Source organism: Embiotoca jacksoni, unplaced genomic scaffold, assembly GCF_022577435.1.
Source record: "Embiotoca jacksoni isolate LCO1_2020_lvr unplaced genomic scaffold, fEmbJac1.0.p SCAF_32, whole genome shotgun sequence".
Classification (NCBI taxonomy): domain Eukaryota; kingdom Metazoa; phylum Chordata; class Actinopteri; family Embiotocidae; genus Embiotoca; species Embiotoca jacksoni.
Genome location: NW_027185384.1, coordinates 2,856,399 through 2,875,835, shown reverse-complemented (window position 1 = coordinate 2,875,835; position 19,437 = coordinate 2,856,399). Strand labels below are relative to the sequence as shown.

Sequence of the window (19,437 nt, the reverse complement as noted above, 5' to 3'; positions counted from 1 at the left end):
GACCTGAAAATGACTGAGGTGTAAGTCTCTTGTGCAACAGCCACACAGATAGCACAATATACAATATAACCTCACGAGGCCAAACATCTTTAATTGATGACGTTTCAGGCGAAGTTCCTATCATTCTGCCCTGGTTTTCAGACAGGGGCATTTAACAAGCAAGTGAAAGTTAAACATGCATCAGCTGTACAAACTAAAACAAAAGCTCGTCAAGGCATGAAAAATATAGAAAATGCTAATATTATTGTTAGATATTATCAGTATTCTAATACAATATATAAAGAAAAATAAACCAAATCAGCTGTGAAGCCTATCAATGAGAAACAATTATTACAATCATTGGCTATTGATCCATGTCGGTTATGAAAATGATTTATAATCCTTTCAACAACATTTACTGATGAAAAGTAAATATATGTTTCACTTGGAAGCATCTGATTGCTATGATAGAGCGTTAGTGCCACTTTAATGAGAAAAAAAATAAGGGGAGGAAGTTTATTTTTGATTTTGCATTTTGACAATGAAGTTGAAATGCTGTATGTCTGGCACTGATAATTAAATTATCGTATTCTTTAAAAAAAAAAATAAAAAAAAAATAAACATTTTTCCTCATTTCTTTCTTAATGTGGCAAGAATACTATACTAATATAGATTTCTTTTTTACTGGTGCTTGTTATGAGTAAATCGAAACATGAAATCTGAATTCTCAGATCTAAGATGACTGCTCTGAATATCGTATGGTACAGCCGAGTAACAATAAAGCAACAATATTAATACATCAGACTTTAAGACAACAGATTTCACATTCTCACCAGCGAGTGAATCATCAGGGTTCGCAATACTTCCTTTAACGTTATGAACCGTCTCATAGTGTAAATGTAATCCTCGAATAGTCTTGAACAGTTTACAACTGAAGTGAATGTCTGTGAAGAGGCAGTTTAAAGGAAGCAAACTTTATTAAAGGTGATTTAAGAGCTCAAACCAAATTCCAAATATTCTTCGCTACACGGCGGCTCATATAATTGTAAAGTTAATCGATCAGTCTCCATGTCAACAGTTGTAACTGTTATTTAATTAACCTTTATGTAAATAGTGTCCTACATTCTGTAAATTACAATTTGTAATTTTTGTAAATATCATATGTAAGTATTTTTATTTCACGATCCTTCTGTTTATATGTTTGTATAACTTTAAATATAACAGCTGCTATTTTGTTTTAGTGCGTTGTTTTATATCGATTTCTGGATTTTGTAGCCTTTGTATTATTCCTATTTTAATAAACAACTTGACATTTCCTTTCTGTGTAATATGTAGTCAGGCAGATGCCACACACACTCTGTAGGTCTGTTTACTCCATTTTTCGACAGTTTAGTGACTATCAGTCAGAGAAGCACATTCTGGTGTATAATAAATATTGTGAAGTGTCTGCAGCAGCAGATGTCATCCACGCAACCCGTAAAAGAGATAAATAATAGCATGTCGGAGGGAACATTTGGGAAACAAATCTGGACATCGCAGATTCAAGTGAGGTCCAGTTGAACTTGGATATCTTTTTCAGGAAACGTTTTATTGCTCAATATTAATATTTGTGTCAAATCATTTAGGGGGAAAAAAAAAAGGTGTGTTGGGTAATTAGTGGTGTTCAGATCTTTTATTCAAATAAGAGGAGAAATGCAACAATATCCGACACAAGTAAAATCATTACATTTAAAATTTGAGTAAAAGTAACAAATATTACACAAAGTATGAAAAAGAAACTGCACAGTTCACAGAAAAATGGGCCCTGTGACTGATATATTATTATATATGCATACAATTATTATATTCTAAATAGTGATGCAGGACAACAGGGAGCTAGTTTTAACTTTAACTTTAAATTTGAACTTTTATAAATATAAGGATTGCGTGTTAATAGGACCAAAAAAAAATTCAGTTCTACTACACAAATCTGCATTCCTATTATATTTCTCCAATCATACAAAACTAAAGAGGAGCTGCTGACCGTCAAAAAGGCTGGAAACAACTGGGTACAATGGACACAATCCATGTAAAAAAAAAAACTTTTTCATTTTGTCAGTGAAGCAGATGAGTTATTTTCATTGCAAAATCCTAATCTGTGAAGTAATCAGTTTGGTGTAACTGCCAAACAAATGCAGTGTAGTAAATAAAAGGTGTAATTGCCTGTGAAACGTGGTATAAAGTAGCATGAGACAGAAATACTTAAGTAAAATATCTTAGTACAATACTTGAGTAAATGTATGCAGTGTCTTTCCACCACAGTTTGTAACCTCCCTGACCATTTCAAGTTATGTCAAAGTTGGCCTCAGTTTCTGTAGGATTGATGGACGTTTCAATAATAAAACGGAATCAGCTCAGAAAGCCATTTGCTGCAGAGATCGCAGCACAAACAGACTCGTGGAGATGTCATCGACCCATCTGGCTTCACAGCGTTATATTCCAACGGGGTTCATTTTGCCAGTGGGCCACTTCCACACTGCTGACCGAGCTGTTTGCATTCTGATCCCAAGCTTTCCCCCCTGTGACCAATTATCAAGAAACTGCGAGTCTTACTGTCTCTTCTCTGCAGTAAAGGGATACAAAGGAACTCAATGCCTCTGCCCTGTCGCAGTCATAAAAACTGATACCGAGCAGAGCAGATATCAGGTCATGTTTAGACTTTTTGAAGTCAAACTTTTATAGATTCTCCCACTGGCCTTTCCCTGGACAGAAAATCTTGGAGTGTTGCCTTAACCTCCTTCTGCACTTAAACAAACAGCAAGCCCAGGACTATAAAAGAGATAACATCCATATCATCCCGTGGTAACCTTAAATGATCCATGGAGCGATGATTTATGTTGCAGTCAGCAGAGTCCTCAAACCTGATCCCTGACCAGATACACGGCAGAGCATCCACCTAATGTTATGCTCAAATAACATTTTTCTTTTAATATTCTCTATTAGCACTAAATGTACCCAATAAAACCTGCAACCTTTTGAGGAGAGCAGAGGAATTACCAGCTTCATCACACCTTGGCATATAACATTTTATTTCCTGGAAATGTGCATCAATAAAACATCACTTCAAAAAAAGCTCATTTACCATCTTATCTATCCGGTTGTATTCAGCACTTAATGTCTTATAAAGTTGATTTAACTTCTTCACAAATGGGTTTAGTGGATGAATTTAATTGTCTGATGTGACCAAAGATTACAACAAGAATTTCTTCCTTTCAAGGCTCAAGATATGAATTTGTGTTACTTCTAATTATTGTCATTTCAAGAGTTCAGAGAGGGTGATGAGTGAAGCTCCAGTATGTTTGAGATCAAATGAGTGTCCGAGGTAAAGATTGCAACTCCAATCCTTTGTCTCCCTCTACTGGCCACAACGTGTCCCTCACAAAATGTGGGCTCACTTTTAGTCCAGGTAGCGATGTGGACTCACATCCTGGCCGAACAGAAACCTCTCGCTTGATTGAAACTGTCGCCAAGTAAAAGGCTGCTGGTTCCATTGTTGAGTCACAGGACAGTCTGCTCTTATTGTCTCTAATTGGAGGGTGGTCCTCGTGTCCGTGGGATGGTGAAGCAGTGGGAAAGTGAGTCTATCTCTGTGGAGATCCAGAGGAGTTTTTTGTATCCTCTGGGTCACAGTGTCACAAGGTTGATGGACGAATGAGGGCGGGATGGAGATGGATGTCAGACTATCAGAATTCCTCATACCTGTAAATCAGAATTTAAAAAAATGAAATTATTAGTTTGGTTGCTTTAAAGTCTAACAGTTACAAATTAGTTACCAAAAATGAAGAGGAAGACGCATTTATAAAGTGATTTACTAGAACTGACAGCTAAGTGTAGGAACAACATTTAAGAATGATGGGTCATGAGTAAGCATATGTATGCTCCAAGCAGCAACAGCCAATTAGACACAAGGATTTACCCAACATCTACACCATTATTCATTCTCCTATCGTATATATTTGTGTGGAAATTGTACATCATCTCCACGAGCAATTCACCTGTAAAAACAACAATCTACTTTATGTTTAATAAATTAATACATACATAGTGATGTAATTATAAAAACTGGGAAAGAAAAGAAGAAGAATCAAAGCTGGAGCAGGACAAATAGTGCAGGCAAAATACGTATGGAGAGAAATTGTGGACAAAATCAAGATACGTTTTTGTTTTTTTGTTTTTTTAATGCATTTTTTGCTCTGGATAATCACACAACTCTGAGACAACCAAATACACTGATTTGATCAAAGAGATTTCTACAGGATCTCACCTGTTTCTGTTGGGAAGTAGAAGTCATTTTGTAACTTCCTGGTAGCTGTGCTGTAGAGAGAGTTTTCACAGTCGATTCTTGACCCTCTTGTTGCCTTCAAATCAGCACAAACATAGTAGAAATATGATTATATACTATGTTTCAGTCATCTATGAGAAACCAAAAGCTTTTTATGTATATTTAGATTTTTTTTTTTTTTTAAAAAGCACATTATTTATTAAGTGTTTAAAAGTCAACTATCTGCTTCATCGGGGCTGTTTGGGGGGCAGTTTGATCAGGTTTGATTGACAGAGATCAGGAAACCAGAAAACTGTCACCAGATTTTGATTCAAATGTTGCTTAAAAGACGGAACTCGAGAGATCTCCTGCAAAACAACCAAACTTGTAACTTTGGCAGAAACCAACAGGTTCTCGTGGGACCACATCACTTCTTGTCATACATTTTAAGGGGCTGTAAAGTTTACTGGTTCATAGTATACCTGTTGGGATGTGAAGCTGTTTAGCATTGTTGGATTCACAGGAACAAAATCTCTTTGCTTCTGAAAGTCTGTGGCTGTTACAGAGAAATACGTACGTTAGTTGTGAGTTGTGGATGGACGTGTGCTGAAGGGAAAAGTAAGGTGGCTTTCGGGTTAGGCACTAAAAATGAATTGGTTAGGGTTGTAAAAAGATCATGGTTAAGCTAAAATAAGTAATTTTACATAAGTAACGTCGGATTGACAGGTGTATCACAGTTTTTGGCATAACACCCTGCTGAATCATGATTACTACTTGTTTAACCCTCACCTTAACCTAAACCTAAATATACCCAAACCCCGGCTCACGCCTGTCTTACTATCCCTGTGGGGACAACTCATTGACAATCTCCTGCCCCTTACCCTGACCTTAACCATCACAACTAAAGGCCTAACCCTAACCTAAATCTAAGTCCAATCCTAAAACCAAGTCTAAACTCTTGAGAAGCAGACTTTACCGACTCGACCTCAATTTTTGTCCCCACAGTGACACGAGTCCCCGTGGGTTGGTGTTCATTCAGGTTTAAGTCCCCACCGGGATATAGAAGCAAGCCCACACACAGTCGTGTTTCCCTGACCTCCGAGGACATTATATTGACTTGCAATAATTTCTACCAGACCTTCCCTGACCGTCATCACTGCCTGATTAACCCCGAAATATAAACTAATTCTAACCCTGACTTGCTTTTTGTGCCCACAACACAAGTAATACAAGTACACGCCCACACACGCACACATACACTTACTTTGTGTGTTACTTCTCTGCTTGGCTTCCCTCCTCCATTTAGCCCGTCTGTTTGAAAACCAGACCTTTAAGAGACAGAAAGACATCTTAAGAACAGAAAGATGAAAAGCGTGAATATGAATGAAGATTTCGATGCTAAAAAGAGATACGTTTACCTTGATGGTGTCCTCTGGAACTTTAATTTCAGCAGACAGTTTTTCTCTCGTGTACATATCAGCATACTGGCAGTGAGAGAATTCTGATTGGGGAGATAGAAATATTTAACTTCTTTTAACTTGAGTGTAAAATAAATGCTGCATTGAGCTGGTCTGAAACATGGGATTTTTACGCTACCTTGCTCAAGTGCTCTGCTCTGCTCCGGAGTAAAGGTAGTGCGGTTTCTGTGCTGGACACCTTTAGATTTGTGGTCAGGACTGCACGCTGTCTCAAACATATCCCGCTCGTTCATTTCTTCTTGAACTAGAGAATAAAAATCTGTGTGCATGCAAACACACAAATTACCCCAGCTTGCTAAAAAATGTTTTGTCCAAGGATGCTAAGCTTGTTAAACCCATGTGAACTGCTCTTTTTGTTTGTGTTGTCAGAATAGAACAGGTGTAGCAATAGAAACTTTTGTAAAAGATCAAATTAGGTTATTTGGAATAGACTACATATTCAAATCAGACTGTGTTCCTTATATTGGTTATATGTTGGCGATAACAGGTTCTTCATCGTTTCTCCTCATTTGCACTCACTCTGTGACCCTTTCAGGGGACTCACCCTGCTCTGTCCTGACCTCCATGCACAACGGTCCGTGGTCCAAGTGGATCTTTCTTAAAATCCTATTTATAGACGACACCTTGCAGGACACAGTGTGCAAAAAGTACTGTCAAAAGCGGAAACATTTTCAGTGTCATGAAAACGAAATTGCATTTCATCCTGACTTACGCTGGGAACTTTGGATGCTTTGCATATCCGCGCCGCTGTGAGCCGTTTTCGAATTTCCCAGGCGAATATTGTTGGATTTTCCCTTTTGCACTGGATGATTGTGGCGATGACACCGGGGGTAAAAAGTCGAGGGCGACTCCCTCCAATGGTTTTGGGCTCGAGGAGTCCTGTGCGGCGGTAGCGGCTCAGGATTTTACTGACGCACCCGTTGGACACCTAAAATACGCAGTGGGTTCCACTTCATTAAACGTCATTAATTATTTGTAATTAATTGAGAATGCTCTATTAGTGTAAATAATAGAATAGAATATTCTTTCACTGAAAGCCAAGACACTTAGTTTGAAGCCCAAAAAAGAGTTTCTGCACATATTTGTGCCACTTGGGTGGTGCGTACCCTGAGTATCCTGGAGATCTGACTTGGACGGACTCCCTCCGAGGCCAGTTCAATCATTTTCCTTCTCTTGGATTCAGGGAGAGGTCTGCCGTTGAGAAACATTCCTCCTAGCTGGTTGAGACTTCCACCACCTTATCATAACACAGCCTATACTGTTTAAATTGTTCTTTAAATTGATCACTTACCGTAAAAGAAAATGCTTCTAAAACATTTACTGTCGTTCGTATTTAATATATGCTTATTACGCAACAGTCTTTACAACAATTAGGTGTTTTAAAACTAAATAATTGACTTAAAGTGCATAATAAAATCGTAAATTTAACCTTTACTTTGCAGATCAATGTTTGTTCCGCACATCTCTGCTCGCTCCCAGCCTTGATGATGAAACTGAAAACAAAAACTGTGGTAGCTTAATGTTCCCGGGAAAAACAACCTTGGACTGCAAAGTGAAAAAGTTAGATTTCCCAGGCAACTCCACGCATCTCTGATGAAAGACAGTGAGAGGAATCACACCCTCCAGCCGAAAATTTATGGGCCTGCGGACCTCAACATGACGTGGTGGCCTGTTTCCTGAAATGTCAATATTGCTTTGAAGTGAATGTGGGCTTTATATTGACGACTATAGATTGATGTCTGTGCTGCCAAAATCTCTTTACAAATACAAATATTCTAGTTTTAATTCCAATTGTGCTTTTACTTGTTTCATGGATTTTCAAAATAAATCTCCAGTATTTTAATTTTAGCAATCTGCAGAAGAGGATAGACAGATTGAGTGATGGGAATTTGTTTTCGATAGATTCATCAGACTTTATAAGATGTCATGACCAAGCTGCATTTTGTTAACATATATATTTGGATTATAAGACTATAAATGACGTTTTTAAAGTCATATTTTCTGTGGACATCTGCAATTAGTGAAACAAATATTCGAGTTTGGGAATGCAGTGTTTCCTCTGGCGCAGTCGCTGCAGTCTTAATGAGACAAACTATTTTCTACCGCACAACAATTCAATCCCTTAACTTTCTGATCTGTCTCACTTTAATGTTATGAAAATAAAGACACAAATTCCACCTTTTAAGGAAACTAAATGATAAATACTGGTTAATGTCCCAAACTCAAGTTAGGGTGATTTAGGGTCACGTGACTTGAGCATCCTTTCTCTGGTTAAGTGGCTCAGATTAAACGGATCTCTGGTCTCTTTTCATAAAACAAACATTTGGAAATCTGCGCCAATGACGACTGCCATATGGTACAGTGCTTTTGATAAATCATAAATCCATCACCTAGTCTCTCTTTATTACATTTTCTTTCAAAACGTGAACAAATAGACTCGAGCATGGGCGCAAGGAAAGGGCCAATTGGGGGACCTGGTTTATCCAAAAGAGGGAGGCTAAAATAACCCTCACAGATGTTCTTTGGGCAGCCAGCAGATAAAAATGCGTTGTAAACGTCTCACAGGGAAATATTTGACAAGCAAATATTAGCCTATGTGAAAACCCACACAAGGCTCGTCTTTTGGCCTGTTTAATGACTAATTGAATATCATTAGTTGGGTCCACACAGATCGAAGTGCCACCGAAATAATGGCTCAGATTTTAAAATGCCATATGGCCCAAATTATACATTAACCATGAGTTAGAGGACAATAATACTCTGTGTACAATCAGCCAGGTTGGATAGAGGACAGCCATTTTTGGACACCATCATCTCCTTGCCAACCGAGACAAAGGACAAATAAGGCGAGCGTTTTTATTTATTACCGGGGAGCTGATGTGGTCATTGATTTATAGTAGCTACTTTATTGCACTACCAGTGTGTGCCAAACGAGGCTGATTAATGTACTTGCGTTGTGTTGTTAAAACAGCACCACATTTTCGTGGTGCGTAAATTTTAATCTGTGCTCGCCAAAAGAAGGGGCGGGACTTTAAGTGCTGAAATGGTGCCACAAACTACCTATACGTTTTTGTTGCACATCATATGTCTTTGTCTAGCACATACAACACGTATATGTATGCTTTACTTTGTCCTGAAGCGTTGATAAATGGGGAAGATTTAGCCGCGTAAAAAGGTTACCAAAACCTCTCCAAAGCGCACCGAGGTGCGGTGTGCGCAACGGAGCTGCCTTCATGTTCAGTTTTCTGCACTCTGTTATGAGAAAGCGCGGCGATTCACGGAATGTCGATGTTTTTTACTTTTACTTTTGTAAATGTTTAAATATTCAGTCACTGCAGATGCTTGTTTTAGTCTTTTATTATAAATAGATATCATAACTGTCCGTTCACGAGTATAAGATCATTTAAAAAAAAAAATGTAGATCGCAATTACGCATAGAGGGTTATAGCCTGTTGCGGAGATAATTTACTGAACAGGAAGCCAGTGGGAATTTTTATTTCAGGTAACCAAGGGTCTGTATCAAGATGCATGTTAATTTTGCTTTATGAGTATGAATACTTTTTGCCATTTTGATAAGATTTTTAGAGAATGTCTGTTTTACCATGCAATGGTCTGCAGTGGCTCTCAAGTCCTCACTTCCAAGTGTGTTTTTGAATTAAAGCATTTTGATATAATCTTGTAATCAATTTCTTCAATCTGAAATGTGTCTGATTATGTATTTATAATGTACACTTACATTTTCTCTTTTTTCCTTTTCTCTCTTTTTTCTCCAGATGATATCATGATACAAGCTGTTCTCCTGAGGTGAGGTTCCACTGGACACATTTTTTATTAGTCAGCTGCAAACCGAATAACACATTTTGAAGATATTGCTTGATAGGGTAAATACTAAGGTTAAAATAATAAATAAATATGTTTATATAAATACATATGCTGGATAATGTTTAGCTGTTGACAATCTTGTAAAAACCTTCCCTGAAACCACTGACGGTGGGGACTGAACGTCAAAACATAAGCATATAGTCACCCACAGAAAGCCAAACATGTCTACACACCAAGTTTCATACCACTGCTAAGGTGGACATGTGCAGAGGGCACCACATACAACTCACTGCATTTATGTACATATAAGACATCCAGGATTAGAAACACTGATATGGGGAGAGATGATGGAGGAGGAAGTGGGTTATTTGGAACAATACAACTTGAACAGTTAAACAGTATACTCTATTTAAATTAAAAAAAAAAAAAATAGACATGTAGGATAGAAAATATATACTGTACTGTTAAAAAAGATCCATATTCAAGTTAAAATAACCTCTACTCTGAAGCTTCCTACCTCTGCATGTTCAGAGTACATGCGGGGATTCAACCTCTGTGCCTCATAACTAAAGCTCAACAGCACCTCTACATCACCCACAGGATCTGAATGGTCTGATGTAATGAGGTGAATCATAATATGCTGTGGCCTTCACAGTTACCAAATCTCAACACCATTAAACAGCAATGGGAGATTAGAATCTACGCCAAGGAACATTAAAGGCATTCTGATAACCTGTTACGATCACTTTGTGAAGACGCTAATAATGGTTTTTTTGCTTCGGTGATAATCGGAGGCATTGTGATTTTAGGTTGTCCGTCCGTCCGTCACATTCTCCTTTATGCTGTATCTCAGGAATGCTTTGAGGGAATTTCTTCAAATTTGTTGGACAAAGGTCAAAGGTTACCGCAACCTTACAAAACACTTTTGTGGCTGTAACTCAAGACTCAATTCACTAATTGTGATAACATTTCACAAAAATGTCTGAGAAGATAAAATTATTACTTGATGACGTTTTTTTAAAAGGTCAAAGGTCAACTTCACTGTGACAACATGGTACCTTTCTGTACATTAATCAACACCGTAACTCAGAAACACGAGGTCAGTCGCATTGCATTGGTGACACTAATCTTGGGTGTCCACCTTGAAACCGTGCTGGTTGCACATATCGTTTGTGCTGTAGGGATGAAGATGTGCACAAAGTTTCAGAATTTGTAGCTTCTTTGCAGTAACGTCATATTAGAGGCAACTCTCATAGCTACAACTTTATGCTCGCTCAGAGTCAGCTTTATTGATCAATTACCTTTAAAGTCATCACTGCATGTATTGTATGAGTCTGAACAGACATGGATGACTAACCCCAACCCTTGACTTCTCACAGTTGGTAATGCACAGGGCTATTAATGATGGCTCAGTTCCATTAAGTGCCCCAGTAACCGATATGACAGCAAACCAACATGCACAAAAGCAGGACCTTCTTATAGTGGAACGCAGCCATCTTTAATACACCTCTGCTTTCTCGACTGACAAGTCAAGATGTCTGCTGAAAAGGTCTGTTTTTATAGTATGATTACAGTCCTTGCATGGATGTAGTCAGCACCTGTGCATGTGTGCAGTATACATGGCACACATACACAGAAGCAAGTGACCTTGAACTATTGTTCATTTACAATGTGTTCTTTTGCAAATCTCTGTCATTCTTTCACTTTGTTTGCGCTATCTGTCTCTCTCTTCTACTGTATATAGTTGATTATAGTCATGACAAGATACTTCTTTTGGGAATTAATGTCAGAGCATCAAAAGATTCATAATGCATGTGAAAACATTACAGATTATTTGGCCTGCAAACATTTAGAGTAGATCCCCTGAGCACCATGTTCTGTTTCAGCAATGCCGTTCTTCCCATACTCTCTCACACACACACACACACACACACACACACACACACACACACACACACACACACACACACACACTACACACATCTGCGAGCTGCCAAGTACAACTGAGCAGCAATTTTTATGTGTCTACGTTCTTATCTGGTGCTTTCATATTCCCGCCTATTGATTATATCACAACCCTGATGATGAAATTCTGCCATTATTCATGAATATCCTGTAACATTGATGTTAATTTATCAGAAACTTCATCTACTTACATGTGCATAATATGCAGTCATTTTAAATTACATTTGTGGTCAATCTAAACTTCTGATCGGTCGTAGAATTTGCACATGAATGCAAACAAATTAATATTTTACTTTTTTTCTTTTGAAGATGCTATATTTTTCCTGTAAACCACATAGCATGCATTAGGCCAGTCACAGTGGATCCTTAACACATTACAACACACACACACACACACACACACACACACACACACACACACACACACACACACACCTACAGTTATTTTCTGTCATCTACCTCACCCCACATTCTCCAGGAATGCCTTTATCTCGTTTATACAGAGTCCCGGTTCATTGCTTTGGTGCAATAATTCAGTCTGGAATAATTCATTCAATTTGGAGAGAGGACTGTGTTGACCACACATCCAACTTCTCCATCCACAAATTCTAATAACACTACAAAATGAGATCTCACAGATGAAAACATAGCTACAACATTGGATTTACATGATTTCACTTTTACAACATGTCATGGATCCACGGTGTTGCAAAGGCTTAAAGTTACACAGATATCGGTCAGATTTATTTATTAAAAACCAAAAAAAAAAAGTTAAGCATTATTTCTTTTTTTCTATCACTTATTATCGACACGTATTCGTTGTCGCAACCGCCTCGAAGACGGACAAACGCTATGTTGTCCCTTCGAAGGGTTATTCGCGTGAGGCTTCGACTGAGGTTTTCTCCGAGGCCCCGTGAAGGCAGCACCATCTCGGTTAACGCTACGCTGACGTGTCGCACCTCCTGCTCCGGAAGTACTTATTTCAAGTTGACGACGCGGCGAAGCGGCGTTTTCCATTCGCTTCCATTCATTCTGCTCCCCCCCGGAACCCGGAACGATTTTTTTTTTTGACGTGTGCGTGCGTGTTGTTACGCGGTGTGTTTCCGGTACAACGTGTGTGTAAGATCGGTGTTCAGCCTTTTTTTTTTTTTTTTTTTTTTTCCTTCTTCTTCTTCCCTCTGAAGGCTTTCATTAAGGACGGTCACTCTTCTTCAGAGTCCCAGATCCCTCCACCTCGGTTATTTCCCCCCCCCTCCCTTTTTTTTCTTCGCGGCGTTATATACATCTCAAAACCCCCCCGGTGGACATGGCATCTGTTTCAGGACCGGCTCAGACGGCACCCGCTCTGGCTGCTTCTCTGCAAAGAGGAATTGTGAAAATGGTGAGGATCCTAAAAAAAAAAATGTGAGGAGGGAGGAGGGAGACGGCTAGTTAGCTCAGTGGAGGCTAAAAAAAAAAAAAAGTCGCGGCCGGACCCGTCGCGCAACTTTAACCGAACTTCTGTAACGTTGCGGATGGACGTGTGTGTGTGTTGAACGCCGGTGTTGACGTGGTGTTGTGGCCGACTGTCAGGACTCTTCTGGGCCGCCGAGCTTGCGGCGAAGAGAAGCACGTCGGCTAACATTAGCCCGGTCCGCTGCTAACTTTGCTAACCTGCTAATATGAAGCCGAAGGGAAACTGACGTTAGCACGTTTGCTATCTTCGAAAAGTTTAGCCGATAAGTTAACGTAAATAAACTATCTCCTCCCTCCTTCCCCGGAAATACCAAGAATGTCAAAAAAAGTCCCCTGACAGATTTGATTTTTTTGTTTGTTTTTGTTTTTATTTACAAGCATCCGAGCTGGGCCGGTAACAGATGTTTCGTTTCTCGGCTAACGGCTACCAAACCGTTAGCTAAATTAACTCAGCTGATCGAAGTTCGTCGTCAGCATAAACAAAAAATAAATAAAAATGAACGCTTTGATATATATGCATATATATATATATATATATATGTTTTTTGTGTGTGTGTGTGTGGCCGCATGTAAATCAGTACTTTTAAAGCCTAACTGGCGTGAAAGTAAACACGAAGCGTCTCTCTAGAAGTTGTCCTATAAACTCCCGTCGTGTCACGTGGAAACTACGATCCCACCGGTTATTAAGATTTAATATCAGACCACGTGTAGTAGTGAAAGTTGGTGAACGTGTTCCTCCACTGAGAGTCAAAGATTCAGCATTTCCTCCTCTGCTGCTGCTCAAATCCGACCACGAGAAACTGACACGTAGCTCCCAACTATCTGCTCCCTGTAATCTCCCCCATTCATGTCCCCGGGGTGTAGCGCAAACTTTCCGGGCCCCTCTGCTGAAGCGGTCTCTGTGGGGGCCCCCCCTCCACCCCCCCCTTCCTCTCACATGTTTTACTTTTATTTATTTATTTATTTTTTTTTTACAAATGTTTGAGGCAACAAAAACTGCACGTGGATGTGTGTTTTGCGTAATCACTAACGGTTTAAAGAAGTAATACTATTTAATTAAGAATGCTTGTTTCATCTTTCGTCAAACCGCCGTAGCCTACGTTTGCTTTAAATGAGATTTGCTTTGAGTCTCACACTTAAAAGAACAGTATTTTCTATTATAAGACAAAGCAAAAAAAAAAACAACCCACTATCTTAGTTTTTTTTTTTTTTTTTTACCCAGACATTGAGCAAATACAGATTTTACTGCCAAATACAAGAAGACTTAACTCATCCTTTAGTTGTTGAAACAAAACAATAAGTACTATAATGCAATAATGGAGGCTACCTGAGGTTGGTGTGAGAGTAAGTTCCTCTCAGTCAAAACTGCTACCAATGATTGTTTGGAATAACTTTTAGTTGCCACAATATGAGCTCCCGTTGTCTCCCGTCTTCAGTAAGATCAGCAGGTGGATGAGGTACTTGCTGCTGCTGCTGCGCTGTCTGTGGCTGTTTCTGAGACTGAGGGCCAAGTGTTTCACGATGCTGAGCTTCGCAGGGTAATGTTGATAGATACTGGATGTTGTAGCTAGAACGCTGATTCATTTATGATATTGATTGATTCGTCAGACAATGCAAATATGCTCCAAGCTAGATTCTGACTTCACTCTGGACAGCTGCGGGGATTAGTTTGAACTCTTCTTAAACTCTGTAAGTTGTGCTGACATTTCTTGTTTGAAAGAAATTTGTTTCTCCTCAGTTTGCTCTCTTTTCTTTTTTTAGCATCCCTGTTTCCGTTTCTTGGGGAAAGACACGACTCCAGCATCGGCCATCTCTCGGCTAGATCAGCTGTGTTTAGCGATGAAGCCTCGTGCAAGGCAGAATAAACAATTATAAGCCTTTTGTAAAGGTTGAGAGAAGCCTCAGAGAGCCTCAACTGTTTTCTTTTAGCGTCATCATCAATCTCTCAAATGATTTTTTTTTCAGCTAATTTTAGTTCAGTCATAACTCTAAATACTAAAAACTTGCAACCTTTTTGTTCTAGGATTTTCTAGGTAAATCCCCCCCCCCCCCTCTTCCACTGAAGTCCTAGATAGTCAATCCCACTTTTCCTCCTACTACTTTGCCCCTGGTGAAGTCGAATATGTTACTTCAACTTCCTTTATTTTAGTTTTGGCCAGACTGCACTTTGACCTTTACGCCTGAAGATAAAGTTAACAGATCTTCTCCATACACGCCTTTGCACAGATACATAGTTTGACTTTTGGAAGTTGCCCTGGAGAGCCGCAGTCTTCTGCTTCCCACCGTGAAAATGCCATAGAAACAATTATGTTGTCTTGTTCAAGGGTACTTAAGTGGTGGCAGTTGACCGAGGGAAACGTTTTCTGTCATATTTTCCTTGAATGTTTTAGGATTCATTGTTGACACTTCTTTTCCATTGTCTTACATCAGTTTTTTTTTTTTTTTTTTTTTTTTTTTTCAATAGAGTCTCAATATGCTGGAAATGATGGTCATTTAGATTGATTACATGTGGCATTGACATAACCTAAATAATATATTTTGCAACTTCAACACAAGTACAGCTTCTTGGTTATAATGGAGACAAATTGGTTCGATGGGAATGCCGTAAAGACAAAGTCACATGATGTATTTCAAGGAAATTCCTCATCATGTGCAATTGGCTGTCCACTGCCTTTGAATGAACTGAGCAAATGAATTTGTGGACTATCAAAAAAAAAAAAGAAAAAAAAAATGTCATAAGAAAGCTTTACAGTAACGTTTCAAATTACACCGTTCAGAAAAAAAACTTTTGCAGAGAGGTTTCCAAGCATGAAATACTGGTTGATAGGTATTAATTTTGAAGAAGTTCAAATCTCTGTATCTTGAGAAAGATAGTCACAATGGACGGTCAGCCTGTGAAAGTTACAGCTACAAATCTGCCTCGCCTGTAATTGGAGGGAGTTTGTCAGTTAGTGGGGAAACACTAGTGATTTGATGAAAGAGTTTATCTACCCCACATCTTAGATCAACAGCACCCAGTGATTCCCCCTGCAGACACACTGGAGAGTCCGGAGATAAACGGTGTTTGCTCAGATTCGCGTAAATGCCGCGGTTGTCAAACCCAAGAGTAGGTTATCTTTTTTTTTTTTTTGTGTTGTTGTTGTATTTAGCTACGTTATCACATGGCGTTTGAATGACAGACTGTCTCCATGGCAACTTGAAGTATGAAGTTGCTTTCTAGCTTTGCAACAGTTGAACAGGCCTCTAAGACTTTGCTGATTTAAAGCTACGGTGGTTTCGTGACGACTGATTAGCATCCACATTGATGATTTCCTTATTTGCTGTCCCGCTGGACTTGTTTATGTTACGCCAATTTCAAACTAATCCTGTAATGAGCTTCATGTTGTGCATAATCTTTGATATTTAGGTGTCTAACGTGCAGCTGCTCAGCTCTTAACCAGACATAACAAGAGATCCCATACTTGTTTCGGTGCCTGTGTCCTCATTTGTCGTCGCTGTGATTTGAACGTGTCAGCCCTGTGCTGTTTGTTGGCATTGCAGCTCTACGGTACAAAAGGCTCTTGGTGATTTCATATTTGTGACAGGTGTTGTACAAATACATTTTATTTACTTATCAAATTGACATTTTTTTTTTGCAATGGAAATGCATCGGTTTACTGAATGTACCAGCATCCATGTATGAGAGTAAATGGAACCCATAAACTAGCAGTCATCTCGTCCTTCCACACAGGTGACTGAAGTGTTGTGGTCTGGTATTTGTCCCTGGAATGGTGTCATCGGTTTTCGTGATGAATAGATTTTAAGAGGCGCTAGTGTTCGACGCTATCATCTGCTTTTGACAAATGAAATAATGGCCAATGCCGGTGCTGTTGATTCTGTCCTCCCCAACTGACAGTCTTTATTGTCCTTTCTGCAGGTCTTGTCAGGCTGTGCCATTATTGTTCGGGGCCAGCCTCGAGGTGGCCCTCCCCCAGAGCGTCAGATCAATCTCAGTAATATCCGAGCTGGGGCAATGGCCCGCCGAGCCGCACAGGGCCACACTGACGCCAAGGACACCCCTGATGAGGTGAGTGATTCTATCCCACTCTGTTTGTGTTCATTCATATTTGTACATGTTTGACAAGTGCAGTACAAATATCCCTGCTGCGCGCGCACACACACACAACGATATTCGAATTTGCAGGGAGGCTGATGTGTGAATCTTTGTTTTCACTGAGGGGAAATTTGTCTTTAAAAAGTATTGTCACGTCACTTTGCTCTTTTTCATTGAGCTAATATAATATCATTAGAGATAAACCTTGTCAAGGTTTTAAGATAACACGATTGTAATTTGAAGTTTTCTTATCTCACCTTTTAAAACTAAATTTTTCAATTTATTTATTACAGCCAGACATTATTACTGTCTGTCATGTTCCCTGTTTAAATAATCTATTACTGTCTTGAGTTATGCCTTTTTTTTTTCTTCTTCTTTACCAGATAAGAACAATCCATTAAAATAAGCTTCTATAAATAGTTTGCTCGACCAAAATGATATTCTATTAAAAACCATGTTTATTTCAATTTTTGCTAACATGAGCATCATGCTGCTCATTATTGCTTTAGTGGGTACACTGCCAGCAATGAAGCAACACAAGACTGAATGAAACCGTAAAAAACGATTTGACTTGTCAAGGTGTGTCGACCGCTGCCGAGCTCTGTAGAAATGGACTATTCACATCTGCAAAAGCAGGCAGCAACGTGTCATGAGTCAGTGAATCTGTATGTAGATTTATTATCAACACTCGTTTTGTTTTTCTAAATAGAAAACCGGGTTTTATTTCATGTTGAGGGTGGCACCATGGTGAAACTCACCACCTCCACTTGAACTGGTCACGTCCTGTAGGACCGATCAACTAATGGCCTACTTACTGAGTGGAAGAGGAAGCTGGGCACATGCGGTTAATGACGGGTGTTGTCAAAAACAGTACCAATGTTATACCAGTAATAGACGGCGTTAAAGTCCATCTTGACTAATTGTTTGTGATGAACTTGTGATTGGATTGCTCTGTGGATAATTCTCTGTTCATGTCTGCATTGTAGCCTTGGGCCTTCCAAGCCAGAGAGTTCCTGCGGAAGAAGCTAATCGGCAAAGAAGTATGCTTCACGGTGGAAATCAAGACTGCTCAGGGCCGCGAATACGGCATGGTCTACCTGGGAAAAGGTGCACTGTTACTTCTAAAATCACAAACTGGCCAAGAATAATGTCCACATGTATCACTGCCTGGGAAAAAATACAAATGTTTTCCTTTTACTTTTCAGCAGTTAGTTTTTGATGTAGGAATATATTGGTTATGTAACTCAATGGGAACTCCTCAAACCTCTATTACACATTCTTTTCCAGGGAAGTTGTCTCTGCTGCTTGTTTCAATGTTTGCTAACTTTTTTCTTCTGGTTTTTCATTGTAGACACAACCGGTGAGAACATCGCTGAGACTTTGGTGAACGAGGGCCTTGCCATAGTCCGCAGAGAAGGAATCAGAGGGAATAAGTGAGATTTTTTTTCCCTTCCATTCTATCTGTAATGTCATACTATTTGTAGCTCGACATGAACGGAAGTGCTTCACAATGTTTGTCAGACGTTAAACGCTCAATATAAGAACGTTCAGCTGAAACTGCCGCTTTTGTGGGTTAGGCTTTAAGCTAACATGCCGCGAAAAGACATTTAGATTATTCATTTTGTACTGATCACAACCTGACTGATACTTAATTTTTAAGATCGGTGCTGATTTTGTAATTTGAGGGTTTAAATGCATCTGGTCACGATTTATCGGTCGATATATTAAAAATAATTTAGCAATGAGTTAAGCATGTGTTTTATAGTGGCTGTCTATGCTATTCTGATGAGGATGAAAGTGATGGGACTGTTGTCCATATACTCGCATGACTATAGCGAACGTTAATCATTTTAGTCAGCGTGTGATGGCCTACTGGCTAAAAACACTTTGACTCAATTCCGCTTCGTTGCGTTCAGCTGAACTGTAAAGGGTTCGATGAGCTAACGGGGGTTAATGCGTTACCAACAGTGACGCAGCAGTGCACCCCAGTGGACAAACTATGCAAAAGCTCAGAACCTATTTTGGGATATCCATTTATTACATGTTCCGAATTATCGTCCGCTATAAAGGTTAATACCAGTTCACCTGCAATTAGACTAAAGCCGCCTGCTGAAAATGAACATTAGAAAATGAACACGCGTTACATGCTATGCAGGTCACAGGTTAGGCCCTCAGCATGTGAAGGACTAAACAAATATATTCTATTTGAATGCAACTCCCACGCCAAGTGAATACAGGAAGAATAAAAGGAAGCTAAAGTAAATGGTCTCATGCAGTGCTTGGCTTACTACCACAGTCTTCTGACCTGTGTTATCGTGAGTTCTGCACTGTTAATTAAATACAAA

General features: G+C 39.3%; 2 protein-coding genes across 2 annotated transcripts in view; one reads left to right on the top strand and one right to left on the bottom strand.

Annotated features, from left to right (window-relative positions):
* Window positions 1–104: 104 nt before the first annotated feature.
* On the bottom strand, window positions 105–7,220 carry pax4 (paired box 4). Its single transcript, XM_069164709.1, has 7 exons — window positions 7,193–7,220; window positions 6,864–6,994; window positions 6,470–6,685; window positions 6,302–6,380; window positions 5,698–5,780; window positions 5,556–5,607; window positions 105–130 (listed from the first exon to the last, which is right to left on the bottom strand). The coding sequence occupies exons 1-7, from the start codon at window positions 7,218–7,220 to the stop codon at window positions 105–107; spliced, it is 615 nt and encodes a 204-aa protein (XP_069020810.1).
* A 5,467-nt stretch (window positions 7,221–12,687) lies between these two features.
* Window positions 12,688–19,437, top strand: part of snd1 (staphylococcal nuclease and tudor domain containing 1) — a 169,609-nt gene continuing 162,859 nt past the window's right edge. Inside the window, exons 1-4 of the mRNA XM_069164812.1 lie at window positions 12,688–12,925; window positions 16,916–17,065; window positions 18,079–18,199; window positions 18,444–18,525. Coding sequence (XP_069020913.1) covers window positions 12,851–12,925; window positions 16,916–17,065; window positions 18,079–18,199; window positions 18,444–18,525 — 428 coding nt within the window. The 5' untranslated portion in view covers window positions 12,688–12,850. The remainder of the gene's footprint in view (window positions 12,926–16,915; window positions 17,066–18,078; window positions 18,200–18,443; window positions 18,526–19,437) is intronic.